Raw genomic sequence first — 17,890 nt, 5'->3', positions numbered from 1 at the left:
CAAAACACCTTCCTCATATCACAGAAAATTTAAAACCAGTCTCTGAAACATGCTATTAGCTTGCTAAAGCACTGTAATCAAAAGAAGATTAAGGGAGCAGAATCAAAATTCCAAAATGAGCCAGCATTCGTACATCGTCACCTTTCATATACCACTGAAACTCTCATTTTCAAGTCACAACCACAAAACATCTTTAGAAGTGCAACATAAAACCTCTGCTCTGTCACAAAGGTTTTATGGTATGTTGTATTATTTATTTATTTAGGTGGGGTGGGAGGGGGAAGAGTGCAGTCCTCTCTCCATCCCTAATTCAAAAAACAAACGGATCCAAATAACGGTAGAAAGCTATTACAGTGGTACCTCGGGTTAAGTACTTAATTCGTTCCGGAGGTCCGTTCTTAACCTGAAACTGTTCTGAACCTGAAGCACCACTTTAGCTAATGGGGCCTCCTGCTGCCGATGCGCCACTAGAGAACGATTTCTGTTCTCATCCTGAAGCAACGTTCTTAACCCGAGGTACTATTTCTGGGTTAGTGGAGTCTCTAACCTGAAGCGTATGTAACCTAAAGCGTATGTAATCCGAGGTACCACTGTATCTGTGGTTGCTCCTGAACCCATAACCCACCTGGCACATATAAAAGACCAGGAAAGGGACCCAACTCTTCCTTTTGCACCAAACTGTGATTCATTTTCATCACTACAAAGGCCCTCCCAAAGTGAGTGCAAGTGTGCACTTCCCCCAAATTTTAGAGGACTTTGGGGATGGGGTGGGGTTTACTTACAATCAAGTGTAAGAGACAAGTGTAAGAGTCCTGCCACTTCAGACTATTGGCAGATATCAGTGTGATTTTTTTAAAAAAAACCAATCTCTCCTCTCCCTCATGTCCTCTGGGGAGGCACTTGGAAGCAGTATGAGAGACTGAACACTTCTCAGTGTCTCCAAGACTGGGACAAAGTGAAATGCTGACTCCTCCCCCAAGTATGTCAGAGTAGGGAGATATTTCTCTTTCTTACCCAGCACAAAATAACCGCCCCCTCTGAATTCCCTGGAATGTGCTCTAGAAAAGGGAGAGATTTCTCACTTTGTGCTTTTCCTAATGACCACATTTGTGCACAAAATACCTAGTCAACAGTGTGGTGACCTACTAACTACATCTGTGGAACACTGGGGTAACAGAATACAGTCATACCTCGGGATAAATATGCTTCAGATTTAGCGCGTTCGGGTTGCGCCGCTCACGCATGCGCAGACAGTCAAAATGACATCACGTGCATGCACAGAAGCAGCGAAATGCGACCCGCGCATGCACAGACGTACTGTCGCATCCTACGTTATGTTCAGGATGCAAACAGGGCTCCGGAACGGATCCCGTTCACATCCCGAGGTACCACTGTACCAAACAACTCACCTGAAGCTGCATGACAACATAGTTGAACTTCTCATTCCTTCCACAGCCAATAAATCTGCAAACGTGATCTTTCCCTGCAAAGAGTAAAGAAAGTAAATTTGTACCAGTGTATTTACATGAGGAAAAGCAAGGAGTACAAGATATTTCTATAAGCAAGTCATACTTGCATAAAATTTTGCTCATGCCCTCTTTGCAGTCGACTGTACATTCCAAGTGCAGTAAAACTAAGACTGTACTACTACATAGACTTAGTTGGCAATAAGTCCCCATAAACATAGTGGAACACATTTCTGAGAAGTATGGGCTGCATGTAGAAATGTTGTGTATTGCTTATCTAATTTAATGCAAACACTCAAGAATCACATTTCCTCCACTTGTTAAAAGCAACTGCTATAAAATGCATTGTAGAAAAGAAACAGTTGTGATCTTCTCTGTGATGGTCATGGGGGGGTCCCCCAAGAATAACATTAAAAACTAACCATATAGGAGTATAGAATAGAATCATAGAGTTGGAATACACCACAAGGGCCATCGAGTCCAACCCCCTGCCAAGCAGGAAACACCATCAGAGCACTCCTGACATATGGTTGTCAAGCCTCTGCTTAAAGACCTCCCCTTTAAAATGAATTATAACTAAGAACTCATTTTTAACTTGCACTTTTAAACTTGCTTTATATGTTTGAAAAAATTATTTCAAACATGCAGCTGCATCACCAAATAATTTACATCCCAACATGTTGAAGGGGTAAATGAGGAACTATACCAGATCACCCACTGAAACTGGCTAGCTGTAAGGTCAGGGCAGAGGAAAAAAGATATATCAAGTTCCCCTATGCACAACACCTGACTAACTCACGAAATTCATTAGCACACCCCGTAATGATAGCCAGTGTCTTTGATAGCTTTTAAAAAAAGGTTTAGCCAAATCCATTGCCTATTAATGGCTATTACCATCACCACAAAATTGAGCATCCATATTTGGAAGTTTAATCTTGCATGGGTGTTTATCTCAGAGAACTAGATGCTTAGGACACACACAAGGAACGGCTATCTTCATTATGCCCTGCTTGCAAGCTTCTTTTCTGGTTGCTCTCAGAAGCAAAATGTTGGATCATTGTCTAACCCAGCAGAGCAATCTGTATATCTGTGAGACTTGAAACACTCTTTCTATGAGGGCTGCAGCAACAGGAAATATTTAAAAAGAAATCACAATCCACACAGTAAAAGAAATATGAGCTACTCAGAAAGTTCAGTTCTCCTCTCAGATCATTAGAGCTGTCCTTGGTGCTATCAGCTGCTCCTCTACTTCTGTGAATATTCCTAGCACAGTAACGCTGGTTATATTTTACATAGTGGCAAAGTTCACTGCCCAAGTCTTTAGGACTGTCAGAGTAGCCTTTAATTCTTGTGCTACTGCCAACTTTGCACTAATTCTATAGCATGTAAGGTACACTTAGGACTCTGAAATGGCAACATCATGTTCTGGTTGACACCAAGTCTGCTGCTGCAACCTAAGACGGCAGATTAAACAGGAAGTATGTACAATTCTTTTGGAGGGTGGGGAAGGAGATATTTACACTTAAACTGGTTTAAATGGTCAACCCCTCTCCCCAGGAAACCCAGGGAAATAAGATTTGGAGGTGAAGCTAGGAATCTTGAAACAGAGGATTCTTAGTATTCTCACCAAACTACAACTTACAGAATTCTTATTTGGGACAGTGGGGAGTCATGACAGCTCAAGTGGCATTAAACTAGTGAAAGGTTGAAATGACTTTAAAGAGAAACACAAAGTGCTATGCACTAATATTATGTGTTTAGGGGTTCTTGGGTGGTGGTGGTGGTTTTGCCAGTAAGCACAACAAAATAATGGAGAAAGTGGACAAGATATGAAAACACAAGCTCTAGAAACTTACATTTCCAGAACAACTTACCTTGTAGCTTTTTTAGGACAGCCACCTCCATCTTGAGAACTTGCTTTGGCTGCTGCGCTGACTCCACCTTCAGGGCCACATTCTCACGGGTCAAAAGATCCATTGCCTCATAAATCTCTCCAAAGCCACCACCACCAATCTTCTTCAGCTAAACGGGAGGAGAAACATTATCATGCTTGGCAGAGTGGGTTTTCCCCTGACTGAGAAGAATAAAATTTGATTTGGTCATAATACTGAAAGCCAAACCACACAACTAAATGACTTCACAAATGCAAGAAAGCAGCCAAAATGGTTCTGCTCTGAAAAATAAAGCGAGGTAAAAATAGGACACAACATATATATTCCTACCCAACAGATATCTGAATCATGTCCTTGTTTGAGCAAGGTGAAAGTTACCTTAGTTCATGGGAGAAGTCTGCCTAGGATAGACAGCCTGGTTTTGTTTGACAAGGAGAGGCTGAGCAACACCTCTCTTATTGTTGCAATGCATCTCATAAATTTGAATCAGAATGTATTTGCAAACCTCCCAAAAGCAAACGTGGGCTGACTTTGCCATATCAAAAATGCATGAAGGTAAATTCTGAACTGCCCTGAGACTTGCGGATACAGGGTGGTATATAAATTCTATTATTATTATTATTAGTAGTAGTAGTAGTAATAGTAGTAGTAGTATGCACTGGCTCCAAAATATGGTTTATTTCCTACTTTTCCCCACTTGCTACAAGCTGCGTCTCCCACGGCTAGCAGATAGCTTCCTGAAGCCTGGAGAGTGAGAGGGGTCAGTGCACACCGACCCCCCTCGCTCTCCAGGCTTCAGCGAAAGCCTGCATTCACCCCATAGGACGCACACACATTTCCCCTTCATTTTTGGATGGGAAAAAGTGTGTCCTATAGGGCGAAAAATACGGTATATGCAACGTGAGGAAAGCTGAGCTATGGAACTCCTTGCCGCAAGGAAAATGTCATGGCAAACAATTTAGCAATATCCAAGCATAGGTTAGCTATCAGTAGAAAGTGCCAGTAACTGTCAGCTTGTTACACCAAACCCTTCCTCTCCAGCTATTTTGTGGCCTACATTGGTCTCTGTAATTTTAGCCATCTCAAGTGGGTCCTGGGAGTAAAATGTTTGGAAACTACTGCTCTAGATGGCTATACCTTCCAACTAACCACAGGCTTTTTACAAGGAACTGACAAATTAATATAGAACAGAATTACAAATGTGGCACTGCACTGATTTCTAACAAAGAGATATAACATTCTTGGAAATAAGATTTGGAGCTTCTACAAATATGCAATGGCATGATACTGTGTGCAATATGATTAATATTATAGAACACACTGCTTGATGACTGAGAACAAGTATTCTGACCGCTAGTATCCAACCTCAGTTCAACATCTGATGCTGAACCACACAACCCATATTCTCAAAGTACCTTAGGAAATGCATGCCCTGCACACCTTTGCTCCTAATTAGATGAGGCAAGGCGGTCCTGATTAATATTCCAGCTCTGTTACTAAAACATAATGCAGGATTTCTCAGCAGCTGTTCCCAGCTCTATAGGGTTGATGAGGATAAGCCCAATAAGCCCAACACTGCCAGTCTTCAGAAGTGTTATAAACCAGCCTTTGCCAGTTAAATGGCCCCACAGAGTTTTTGGACCTCAACTCCCAACAATCCCAGCCAGCACAGCTGGGCACCTGGCTAGTGAAGGCTGCTGTAAACCAATCCTTTTCTCAAAGGTCTGTTATGAACATTCTTATGAACACATTTACTTTTTCTCCATGCTTTTCAGGCAAGGTCTGCTCTTTAAAGCTCTGTGTGCAAGCGCGCCTTTTTTTTCTTTTCCTCCGAAGCTTTCCCAGTGAAAACCTGATCTTTAGAGCTGAATCAGAGCAAATAGCAATCAGCAACCAGAATAGCAATTTGTTACACTTCAGCTTTAAAGAGTGAGTTTTCATGGGGGAAACTCCGAGGGGGGAAAAAGAGCAATTGGACACGGAACTTGAAAGAGCAGACCTTGCCTGGAAAGAGTAGGGCAAACGTTAAGAGTGGATAAGCCCTGAAACAGCTTCTGGAAACATTTATCTGGTGGATTTCATGTATGGGCTTTTGAAGCATCCATGGGTTGTTTTAATGTTGCATTTTACTGTTCTACCATTTATTATATGTCATTCTGAGCTCTTGGGTAGCTGTGGTAAAAATAAGTAAAATACCGAAATACTCCCAACAGTTCGTAGATCCTTGCATCATTGCATCATCTGAGCTGAATGCAAATTAATCCTAGTTCAGGACAGAATGTTTCTCTATTGCTAGCTTAGTCTGACAATCCTTAAGAAAGGGCACTGCAAAGAAAATCGTTCATGGCATGATTGCACAATTTTTCTCTTAGGGAATGAGCGGAATTCAGGAGGCTGAATTATATCATAGCAACCAATCCTAAGGTGTGTTTTTTCTGGACCTCAGGTGCCTGTGGGCACCACAGCACCCTCAGACACGCCCTTGGCACCAACACACACCCATTCAATTAAACAAAAAAATTGGTTATTTGGCAAGGGGGTTGTCTGTTGTGGCGGGTGGAAGGTGTTGCCTGCTTTCTTTCTTTTGTCGGTGGATTTTTATTTTTATTTTCCTTTTGTTTAGGGATGTGATGCTTTGCCTGCTGGCGAATCTATTATAGTTTTGTGGGGGTTTTTACTGTGAAATGGATATGTTGTGATGCCCATTTCCAAATATTGTCCCCAGGACTAAAAAGGCTGGGGAAACATGCTCTGGTCTGTTTTTTAATTTTTATTTAAAATAGGAACAATCTTGAATTCATAATCAGAAATGGTTTAATGAGTTAAAACAAGAGCCACAAACCTTTTCAGATCAGCGGTGATGGGGTATGGCAGAACACAAAATTAGAGAGAGTACAGTTATTGCTGCTTCACTCACTCCCCTTCAGTTGTCAAAAAATACATGATAGCCACCAACCCACAGCCCATGGGCACCAGATAGCAATTACTTTCAGCCACAAGCTCATATGACAATTGAACTCTTCACTATAGACTTTCAAACTGGAACTGGATAACAATAGCACCAATTAACAAGCCATTATTTCACACCAATTAATGTCTGATATGAAAATGCCCCCTCTTCCCTATTACAGCAATATAGGAGAACCAAAAAGCTTTTGAAAACAAATAAGCATGCCTTTAACTCCCAACCACACAGATTAAAAATTGTCCTCAATAATTAAAATTGGTTTTTACTTGATCAATGAATACAGCCAAGCACTTTTAAGCCCAGCCGATTTCAATAGGAAAATTTAACCCTTGCTCAGGTCTCTTCTCACAAAAGTCAATGGGGCTTGGATATGTTCGCTTTTGACTGGATCCTACTAAAAAAAGGGAAAGATAGCACTTGGGGCTACAATCCTGTGCACCTTTACCTGAGAGTAGGTTCCACTGAATAAAGTGGGACTTAATTCTGAGTAAACGTAAATAGGACTGGACTCTAATCTTGGTCTGTCAAACCAAGTATTTCATTCTCTGTTTTTCTTATATATCCCATGATTTCTCTTCTGTATAGTATCCCTGAATTATTCTTCCATATAATATTATTTTTATCCTGTTTCATTTAAAACTAGTTCATATAAAAAAGGGAGATTTTCATAAAGGAGCTGTCCACCACCTCAAACTAGAAGTGCATTTCATACAACCACCACCTGAAAGTGTGGTGTCAAATCCCAGTGAAGAGATGGATAACACAGGGGCCACTTTCCTATATGCAGGTCAATTGCAATTCAGGATAAAGTGCTGAGCTCAACTCTTTTCAGTAAGGTAAAAATGAAATATACACCGTGTCTCCCCAACAGCCTTACACTGGTTATTGCCGCCTCAAAATAAAATATGTGCCTACTTCTGCAGCACCCTCAAGCTCTTTTCAACCCGCACAAAAGGGGATGGGGGGATAAATAACAGAAGGACACAGAGGAAAGGTGTTTTATGGGCAGTGGCTGAACCCACCTGAAACTCTGCTTTACTCTGTAAAATCTTTTAGGGAAAAGCAAGGTCTACTTTGAGGCTCTTTGTATGATTCAGTTTTCTACTGGGGTGGGGTGGGGGGTCTTCTTCCAATTACAATCACTTCTTATTACCAGGATAATCTTGACATCAACCGATTGAGAGGATATCATAAACTCATAAATTTGAACAAATGTATTTATGGAAACAAGCACCTATCTTAACACTGTGGAACTGATCAAAGATCCTGCTCAGTAGTTACGTTTTACCAGGGGGAAACTTTGAGAAGTGATCATGGCGGGGGTGGGAGGGGAGCAAAGCTAACTACTCAGTATGACCTGCTCGCAGCTTCTCCCTCCAGACTCTTCCTTTCTCCATTGGGTTGGAAACTATGTGGCCAAAGTGCTTAGACCTTGGGTGAGTAATCCACAGGCCTAACTTTACGCAAGTGTGGGGAGCCAAGAGGGAGAAAAGGATCTTCCCCACTCTCAGCATGCACTCTCTGTCAGATTAGCACCAAGGAAATGTGACACACCACAGAAAAAGTTCCCCAATCCTGGGCTACTCGTTACCTGTGGGCTGCCAATTGCAGCCCATAATATTAACTGGATTAAGACCCTGATGTTGGGAAAGATTGAGGGCACAAGAAGAAGGGGATGACAGAGGATGAGATGGTTGGACAGTGTTCTTGAAGCTACCAGCATGAGTTTGACCAAACTGCAGAAGGCAATGGAAGACAGGAGTGCCTGGCGTACTCTGGTCCATGGGGTCACGAAGAGTTGGACACGACTAAACAACTAAACAACAACAAGTGGCTACGGTACATTTTATCTAAGGGAGTTGTTTGTTTTGAAGTCCAAAGGAGTTCAAAGACAAACTCTACAAGCTTATAATTAAAAGCCAGAAATTCAAAACTATTCTTCTTATTCTCTTCTGTCCATAGTTTAGGAAACTTAAATAAAGCTATCCACTATGAATGAGCAACACTGAACAGTTTGAAAGGCAATGGTTTGCATTCACCACTGGGCAGCTAAGCATCAAAGATGACTTGGAATCCTTATATGCTCATTGCACATCACAATGTACTACATTGCCTTCTTAATCCACGCTATGTAGGTATATTCATCAACTCCTAAAAGTTAGGAACATTTTTTATTTGCAGTTGAACTTAAGGTGGGCTGCAAAGAAGAAAGGAAATAACTGGAGCACACTTTAAAGTGCTGTCCTGATTATTTCCTTTGAAGTTGAGTAACCTGACATAATAGGTCACCCATCCACCTGTCAAAGCAGCCCATGGTGGGAGGTAGAGGCACTTGGGAGCCAGCCAAATCCTATTTCCCCCATTCCTGTCTGGTTAAGCAGAGAGGAGAGTCAGGGGAAGCAGTAATTTTGCCATAGAGGTCCCACCCCATTAGCTGGCCCAGAAATGGCAAATGTAGGGGGGGGGAGATTCCCAGTACTGTATTGTGGCACAAAACAATTATCATGTCCTATAGCAAGACCCTTATGACTAATAACCTGCTCAATGTAAAGGCTTCCTTGTAACTGAAGCCAAGGGGCTTTGAAAGAGGCCCTGCTAGAAAGCCACATATAATGAGGTGGGGAAAGGAGAGGAACAAGGCTCTTTGGTGACTTCCAACTGCCAGGAATCTCAGATTATGCCTGAGTAGAAGTAAGCACCTTTTTACTGACACTCTCCCTTCACCCCACACCCTTCCACACACTGCTCCTATAGCACTGGCAGGTTTCCATTCACAATCCTCCATTAGCTATCCTAGACTTCCTTGAGACTGCCTTTTGGCTCATGAACAGTGTTTTGCTTAACCTTATTTCACCTTTTATCTAGGGCTCCATCACAAAGCATCTGTTAGTGTAACTTCATGAATACCAAAGCCAGTGTACTATGAACTGCTGACAACCCTGTTCAGCAAGGGCAAATATAAATAAAAGGAGTGTGGATCTGAATGGTGTCAATCACAGTGAATCTGGCTGGCAAAAAGAAGTGACCAAGCAGACTTGAAGAACTATTGATCACTGAACCACCTCCCCCCACAACAAAAATCTGCACAACTCTGTGGCAGGATTTCTGCCAAGTATTCTGTCTTGTAAGGCAATTTATACTGACCAAATACTTAACCAGTTCCATGGCTGGGAAGATATGCAAGGATAGAGGTTTCCACAGGGTGTGTCAACTCTAAATTGTGGAAGAAAAGCCTTTCAGCCAACTCTAATCAAACCAGCATAGCCAACATTGTACTTAATTACAAGACATGACATAAACCATTTAGACAATTAAAGACTACAATCAGTGATGGTGTCACTTTGCAGTCTCAGAGATAGATGTATGGTGTTTTATAGGCCAGAACAATGCCCCACTAAAGCATTGTCTCTGTTTCCTGAGCCGGAAGTCTTCTGAATTACAAAAATAGTGACACAAATGACAAATGTTGTAAGCTACCTGCAGCTTGCTGATATAACCACTGAGGCTCAAACTTCACATTACAAGGAATTCATAGCTGCCACCAACAGAAGCAGACTAGCAGATCGTTAATCACAATTACTATTTGTGGATTTACAAACTGCATTTCAACTCGCCTGAATCCTGAAACTGGAGAACTATACAGGAAAATGTCATATATTACTACTGCCTCCTTCAAGGAGGAAGGCACCAACCCCTCCACGCAAAGATGGGTTTACTCCCTGGACTCACCCAGCCAACTCCTCTTGGCTAGTTCAAATTAACTATGTTTGGCAGGTGTCAAAGGAGCATGCTGTGGGCCAAACCACTACAATCATCTTGTCCATGTCCTCAAGCTTCATCAACTGAAACCAATCCCACGAGATGTTCTGTCAAACACTTCACTTGGCTCTGCAATAATAGTAGCATTCAACTAATGATAGAGATAGATGATTTTATCCTCAGAATACCTGGGAAACATGTCACAACAGGCCTCTAAGTTGTCCCAAAACTCTATTCCTGAGGACAACCACACAGAATAGATTTGCTGGCAGGCTACTCCAGATGGAGGTAGCAAAGTAAGTTTTCTTTGTCACCTTTACCATATTGCAATAGGCATAACTATTGTGTCCGATCAGTTTCAAATTGAGTCTTACACCACTTGTGCTCTAGCCTTCGTCCAACTTGTTTTATAGCTTGGAGCTCCCTGAAGAACTGAGGAGCTCTCCAGACAGTGTCAGAAAGAGCACTTGGAAGCAATCATGTTGACAGCCCAGCACATCTCACCATTCCGTAGCAAGACCAATGCCTTGACAGGATTGCTCTGGCTTCTGGAAAATCCTTCAAAGCTTTCAGGTATTCCTTGACTATTTTAAGTCACCGGGGTGGATTATCCTAATAGGTCCCACCACAGAGGGTTCATCAGACCTTTGTGATGAACAAGGTCACCTTGTGTGCCATACATAGAAAGGCTACTATCATAAAACTCAAGACTGGGAGCTGTGTAACATAGTAGCTACAAGACTTGCAGTCTCGGGTTCAAATATCGCCTTTGCCTTGAACTCATTGGGTAGCCTTCAGGAAGCCACTAACAACACAGCATCTGCAACACAGAGACAATCTTGCTGGCCTACCTTGCAGAATTGTTCTAATAATTATTGAGATATGTGAATGTAAATGAAGCACTCTGAATATTCTACTGCACTATACAGATAGTGTATGAATATTAAAATATCTCTTAGGATGCAGAGAGGTGCTGCAAAGCAATTCACAGCATATATTAACACTCCCTCACTGTAGGACAAAAACATGTGGGATATCACAAGACTAAGCAATGGAGAGGACAACGTGTCTGGACATGGTTTCTGCTTCCAAAGAAACAGCATTTAGTTTAGTGGTACGACTTATGTCAGCAGTGAGGTAATCCCAGCTGAGGCGGTTAATGCTGATGTGAACGCACCATGTCTGTTGACAAAGTACCAAGACTGCTATTGGCACAATATGGAGAAACTGCTAGCAACATGTTCATCCTCATATTTGCACTGGATGACCTAGCTGGGTATCAGGACATCAATTCAAACTACATGATAGCAAATGTTCCACAGTGCATTTCATGTCTTACTCTTGTTGACTAGGGAAATTCCCAGTCGGATGGCATATAGCCCAATGCCATACAAGTTCACTCAAAAATAATTCCCATTGAATTCAATGGCAGTTACTTCCGCAATTACTCCATTGTATTTCTGCACTAATCTTTGAGGCAAGAAAAACTGTTCTTCCTGTGCTCTGAATTACATCTTTACATTACATATTTATCTCTCACTTTTTTGAGCTAAAAGATCCACAAGACAGCTAATAACGTTTTAAAATGAAGCACATATTAAAAACAAAGCATATACACAAATCAACCAAGAATCAGATATCAAATCAATTAAGCAGCAGTAAACAGAAATCAAAGACTAGCAGAAAGAAAGAAAGAAAAACCCCAGTAGAACAGCCAGAGAAGGAAACCCACTCAAGAGAGCTCTAAATGTCACCCTCCATGAACAATGTAGCTTTCACTCTGCAATGAAAACAAAGAGAGGGAGCAGAATGAACTCTCTCCAGGAGGCAGTTTCAAAGCCATGGTAGAAAAGGCCCAATCCCTAAACACCTCCTCTAAAACACTTCAAAAACAGCAAGGGGGGATTTCTGGGGAAGATCTTAATGTCTGGGTCTGTTCATAGGAAGTATAATGTTTTACAAAAATAGCTCACAGCACATTACTGGTGCAGGATTCACTCTGGAAATCTTGAATGTCTTGGAAACACTGGGCTTGGCCAGAACCCATCATCCAAGGTATTCATAGCTTCCTACATTCCTACTGATCATAGCTCCCATTATCCTTGAACACTGGCCATACTGGTGAAGACTGGTGGGAGCTGTAGTCAAACAATATCTGAAGGGTCACAGATTACCCCACTGATAAATAAAAGACCATATTTCAGAGTTCCAATAATCTCAACTTTCGTTTTTTAAAAGCACATAACATGAAAGTGTAGGGACCAACTCTAATAACATCTCAAAACAAAGGAAGGCATTGAAAAGCCAGGGATCAGACTTCCGTAGTTTTTATGACTCTTCACCCTTCTGCTCTAGCTAACTGAAATTATACAAAATGTATGCAAGGTTACATAATCTGACTCTTCATTTCAACAGAATCTGATGCAGAACTACACTACACTTTGGTATAGCATACTTTTGACTGTATGCTCTCTGAAGAGAAGTTTTAAAGAAATTATATGCTAGAATGAGTAGCAGAAATGCAAACCATGCCCAGGCAATCATGGGGTAGTCCAGTTAACTGGTATTGGCACGGAGGCAGGGGGATACTGAGGCATCTGATCAAGGCCTGTATTTTAAAATGAGCTTAAAAAATATATTTGTAAATGTTTGTATCTTTCATGCCAGGCAGAAAAGCAGCTGGCTGAGTACTCTGGCAGCTGTTTATCTTCCTAAACAGGGCCCCTCTGATTTATAGTATTAGCAGGAGACGAGTTTCTCAAAGTTGTAAAAGGAAATTACAGGCTGGGAGCAAAGGTTACAGTGACCCTACATATTACAGAATACAATCAAGCTGCAAAAACACTAATTAAGAGTTGGTAAATAGTAAGTTTTATTGTTTAACAGAAAATAATCCCATGTGCCTCCCATTAGACTCGAGCCACATTTTCCTAAGGTTAAAGGGCAAGAGCTAATAGGAAAGCAGCTGGCTGGGAAAGGCAGTTGTAAATTGAAGAGGTTGCTTTTGAAGCCTTTTCTTCTAAAAAGCTAATGTATGAGATTTGTTGGCTTAAATGTAATTATGCAAAGGATTTAGAAAGTAAGAAATGTTAGATTCTTATTTCATTGATGGTATGTGAGAAGGTGAACCCAAGATCTCTGTTACCATGAGCCATCTGTTTTGGAGTGAATAGGGCAATAGGGCAAAGATGATCTGATAATTAAGGTGCCTTGTCGAGGCAAATGTAAGATATATGGCTACTTGTCTGCCATTTATGGATAGAAGGAAATATAGCTCTTTGTCTCCCATAAAAGGTAATAGGAAATGGGTGTATCTTTTATGATTGGTTCTAGCAAACAGCCAATAGGAATTTCAACCAGGCTGATTGGACAGAGGCAGCCAAAGGAGGAGCAAAGGGGCTGGGCTGAGGAAATATAAGTGCTGGCCATCAGGGCTGGAGTGGGCAGAGCTTTGGTAACCATATACCGCTGTGTCTCTCATTTATTTGTCTGACAAATAAATTATTATTTTAATTTCTCTATTGTTGCATTGAATATTTCATTCCAGCTAAGCGTTAACCACAAGCAGGGTGCTACAATACAATGGAAAAAGAAAAGCCTAGTCAATCTCAGTATAGCAGACCACGTAAAACAATTGCATTCTCAGCCACAATGGCAGAACTGCAGTAGAATTAAACAAGTGCAGCAAGGCCTGAGTTCAATTTCAAAACAATGTCAATTTCAAACAAGCAAGGTGGCGTAGATGTTTAGTACGCATCTTAATGACCACAGTTTTAATTTTAAAAACAAAGGATGGATTGCTTTGCTTTCTAAAAATAGGCTCAAGCACAACTATGATATAAAAAGATCAATGAAAACACTGCAAAACATTAAGTGGATGAAAATTCAGGGAATATTGCCATAGACCCATCATGCAGAGAAATCAATGAAAGCAGAAAAGAGGACAGCAGAAAAAGTTGACAGGATAAACTTCAGGATCCCTGCATGGTATATAAGGTAGCTAAAAGTTATAACTTCAGCAAACCCATGGAAGGTGGCATCAGATGGCCCCTTAACTAAGTATCAATTTCAAAATAAGACACGTGTCACATCATGATGGGATGTAATGTATGATTCCTAATTATTACACAGATTATTTTTTCAGTTGCCACCAACATATTCAGAGAGGAATTGGGGCACCTGCTCTGAATTTTGAACCAGCAATTGGTGGCATACACCAAGCTGAAACAGAATGAGCTCACCTCCAGTGGCGTAGCGTGGGGGGTGCAGGGTGGGCTGGCCGCAACATCTGGGGGTTAGGGTTAGGGGGCGCAAATCCACGGGTTAGGGGGCGCAAATTACTTGCCTTGCCCCGGGTGCTGACAACCCACGCTACGCCACTGCTCACCTCCAGTATTTCTTCTGGGTGTTAGGAGTACAAGTCTGCTTCACACATTACATTTTCTGTGTGCACACAAAAATAAAACTTTAGACATACACGCAACAAGTGAACCAGGCTAACCTGTGACCCTCCCAATGACATTAGACTATACCTCCCATCATCCCGGCAGTTGACACTGGCAGCTGGGGCTGATAGGGGTTGAAGTCCAACATCTGGAGGACCAGAGGTAAGCCACATTTGATGGAAGCTGTGAATATAACGCAGAGACATTTGAAAGCACATGTCTGAGGCAGGTCTATCTGCCACAGAACTGGGATTGATCTCTGGTTGCTGCTGTGTGTAAAAACCCAGCTTTGTGGCTGTGTGATGTGTGACCTAAGAAAGGCTGTGAAGGGCTGCTGTATGTCTTGTTTACAGGGGATATGATAGACAATTAGAGAAGTGCATCTAAGATCAAACAAGGGATTGTCAAATCTGAAAGTTAGTAAATAATCATGTTTTCTAATATTTTATAATGGAATAATCTGAATTTGTGGCAGCACAAGAACCACTTGCTGGGGGGGGGGAGGCTACTAGACTTGAAGTCTGAAAGTATTTTCTAGAGGGAAAATTAAATACATCAGAACAAAGTATTTTCTAATAATTGCTGAGGGTCCTCTCTCTTTAAATTCAGTAGCAAAAAATGTTTTGTCTTTATTTTAAAAAAAACAAAAATGTGTGCTATTCTCCATCCTTCTTTTTTGAAATTACCAGTCTCTACTGTCAGCAATCTGAACATCAAATGCTTAGAAAGTGACTAGAAATTGAACTGTCACCCTGTTAAATGAGAAGAACTAACATCTCCATTTATCAAAAGTACTGACAGCATGCAATATCTAGGGGAAAGCGTGATAGATATATTAAACTGATATAAAAATTGTGACTGTTTCACTGCTGGAACGGTGCCAAATCCAAGCACTGAAAAGTATAAGGAAAGGTCCCAGCCAGAGCCCATTATTATGAAAATGGCACAATCAGCAAAGTGTTTGGGGCCATGTCTGCAAAACTACTGATTTGGGGTCCAAGCATCCTGTTTAAGTCTTCTGATAATGCATGAAACTATTTAACCCATGCTAGTCTCTGCAAGGCCATGTTGGCAAATACTGGTGTGGTCCACATGGCTCGCTTCCAACAGTAAATATGGAAAATTATCGAAGAAAAATGTATTGATGAGGAAAAATGACATGACTTCTCAAGTGAAGTTCCTGTGCTTCTGGAAAAGCATCACAGCACTCATGCAGCAAGGTGCTTGTTGGAAAATCTCTTAGAAACTAGAGCTGTTCACAAATCAATTCTCATTTTTTTCCACCCTATCCATTTGCAGAGAAATTGAGAAGTGTTTGACAGTGGAATGGTCTCCCTCAGGAGGTTGTGGATTCTCCTTCCTTGGAGGTTTTTAAAAGCAGAGGTTGGATGGCCAATTGCCATAGATGCTTTAGCTGAGATGCCTACATTGCAGGGGGTTGGACTAGATGACCCTTGGGGTCCTTTCCAATTCTACAATTCTATGATTTCACCAAATTTCTCCAGCAGTTTTTCAGGGATTAGGCTCACCATTAGCAGCAGCAAATACTCTGTGTGCTGCTGGTGGTTGGAGTTTCTGTCTTGCAAGTAGCAGCAACAGCAATTATATTGGCAGCCTGGCCATATTTTTGTTCTCCACAATGCCTTGAACCTAGCACCATTCTATTTCGGGGTTATGTGTGGCAGTCACCACAAAAAATGGTCTCTCAAATGGCTAGTGTGAGGATAAAAGAGTGGCAGGGGGAGGTCATTGCCCTGAGATTCTTGGAAGAAAGGCAGGATAAAAATGGGGCCAGGAAAGATTCCTTATGCAGTCTTCATGCTACTCTCCCAGAGGAAGGAGGAATTAATGATCCCAAAAAGGAATGAGTGAGGTGCTCTCCACTGACGGTCTCTTGCCACAGTAGTGAATGAGTGTGCACGTATAGCAAAGTATGAAGTACCATTGTAAGTTTTAGCAGTGCTTTTATCAGCTTTAAACATTTCACCAAAAAACCCTGTGGACTTCCTTCTCAGAAGAATGGTGGGAGCACTGCTTAATTTCTGGGGGACAGAGAAAGAAGCAAGGGCTCAGGTCTGTGTGTAAGTTCTACTCCTTCATGCCAAGTGGGTAGCGAAAGGCTGCTTTTACTGTATATTAATTCATAGCCATTTATTTAAAGTATGGGCATGGCCCCAGTTGGAAGGTGGTGGTTCTAGATTGGCATGCTTAGTGAAGGAGGGCTGGGCCTACTTAATGTATGCTGCTTTGAGTTACAATGTAAGGAACGCGACTAACAAATATAATCAATCAATCAATCAATCCCTGTGAGAATTGTTCTCTACTTAAACCCAGTGCAGTGTCCAGTGTAATTCAGTTTATTAACAAAAATGTTTGGCAAATGCAACGCTCATAGGTATAAACAACAGTACTAATTCAAAACTCTTTTAGTCTTTAATTCTTTATTGTGTGGTGTGCTTAACATATCCCGTTTGGGCACACGTTATTCTTTTATTCCCCAACTGTACATCATTAGGGTACTTTTGAAATATTTTTGGTGACATCCTTCCTTCCCTCAGGCTATCCTTCTCTTCTGGACTATCAATCATCAGTTCAAGCAAAAGCACCTGCTCAGCAACCATCTGGTACAGTTGCTGCTGCTTCATTTTAATTATTTCTTCCTGGCTGCCCTAGGGATTCATACGCTGAACATAAATGGGCCTGCCTCAGAACACATTTGTCCAAAAGTGAAGCTGGGTGACTTCGGGCAAACTTCTTATTATTGTCATGTTAACTAATGTCATCTGGAGTTCAGCTGAAACAGCCATTAACAAAAGGCCCAAATTGCAGATATTGTGTGCAGATATGTGAACCTATAGACGGATAACTCCTAAAAATGTGGAAGCAATGCTCACTAACCTTTCCCCTGCCTGCTATTGTTAGGAAACAAACTGCCAACCACTGCCTTCCTCCTTAAGAGCAAACCAATTCATATTGTCCCCTCCAGAAGTATACTTTTCATCTTTTAAAATGCCATCTTGTTACAGTTACATTAGTTTGGGATCAACACCCCTGCTCCCAAGTCATCTGCAGGAATTCTACGACATTCCTGCAGATTTGGGCTTTCCTCTCATTTGATGACGTTAACTAGAATAACTGGGCAAATAAACAAGTTGTTTGGAACAACAGTAATTAGTAGGTGACCTGGAACTCCCTCACAGAGCAGTACATGTATAATGTCATATATCCCTCCCACTTCAATACACTGATCAAAACTCATCTTCCCTGTGAAGCCTTTGGCAAGTGCCTGGAGCATTGCAAGCTTCAAAGGACATTGGAAACCTGATCTCTTCTGATGGCTGCAGTGCTCTGTCTACCTTC

At 41.5% G+C, this 17,890-nt stretch overlaps 1 protein-coding gene across 1 annotated transcript in view; it reads right to left on the bottom strand.

The window, feature by feature from the left end:
- TTBK1 (tau tubulin kinase 1) overlaps window positions 1-17,890 on the bottom strand; it is a 94,516-nt gene that overhangs the window by 64,707 nt on the left and 11,919 nt on the right. Inside the window, exons 2-3 of the mRNA XM_082218063.1 lie at window positions 3,341-3,488; window positions 1,410-1,483 (exon numbers count right to left, since the gene is read on the bottom strand). Coding sequence (XP_082074189.1) covers window positions 1,410-1,483; window positions 3,341-3,488 — 222 coding nt within the window. The remainder of the gene's footprint in view (window positions 1-1,409; window positions 1,484-3,340; window positions 3,489-17,890) is intronic.

The sequence above is a fragment of the Podarcis vaucheri genome (genome assembly GCF_965113315.1).
Source record: "Podarcis vaucheri genome assembly, chromosome: 3".
Lineage (NCBI taxonomy): Eukaryota > Metazoa > Chordata > Lepidosauria > Squamata > Lacertidae > Podarcis > Podarcis vaucheri.
The sequence above is the reverse complement of the archived record's forward strand: the minus strand, read 5'-3'. Positions and strand labels throughout refer to the sequence as shown.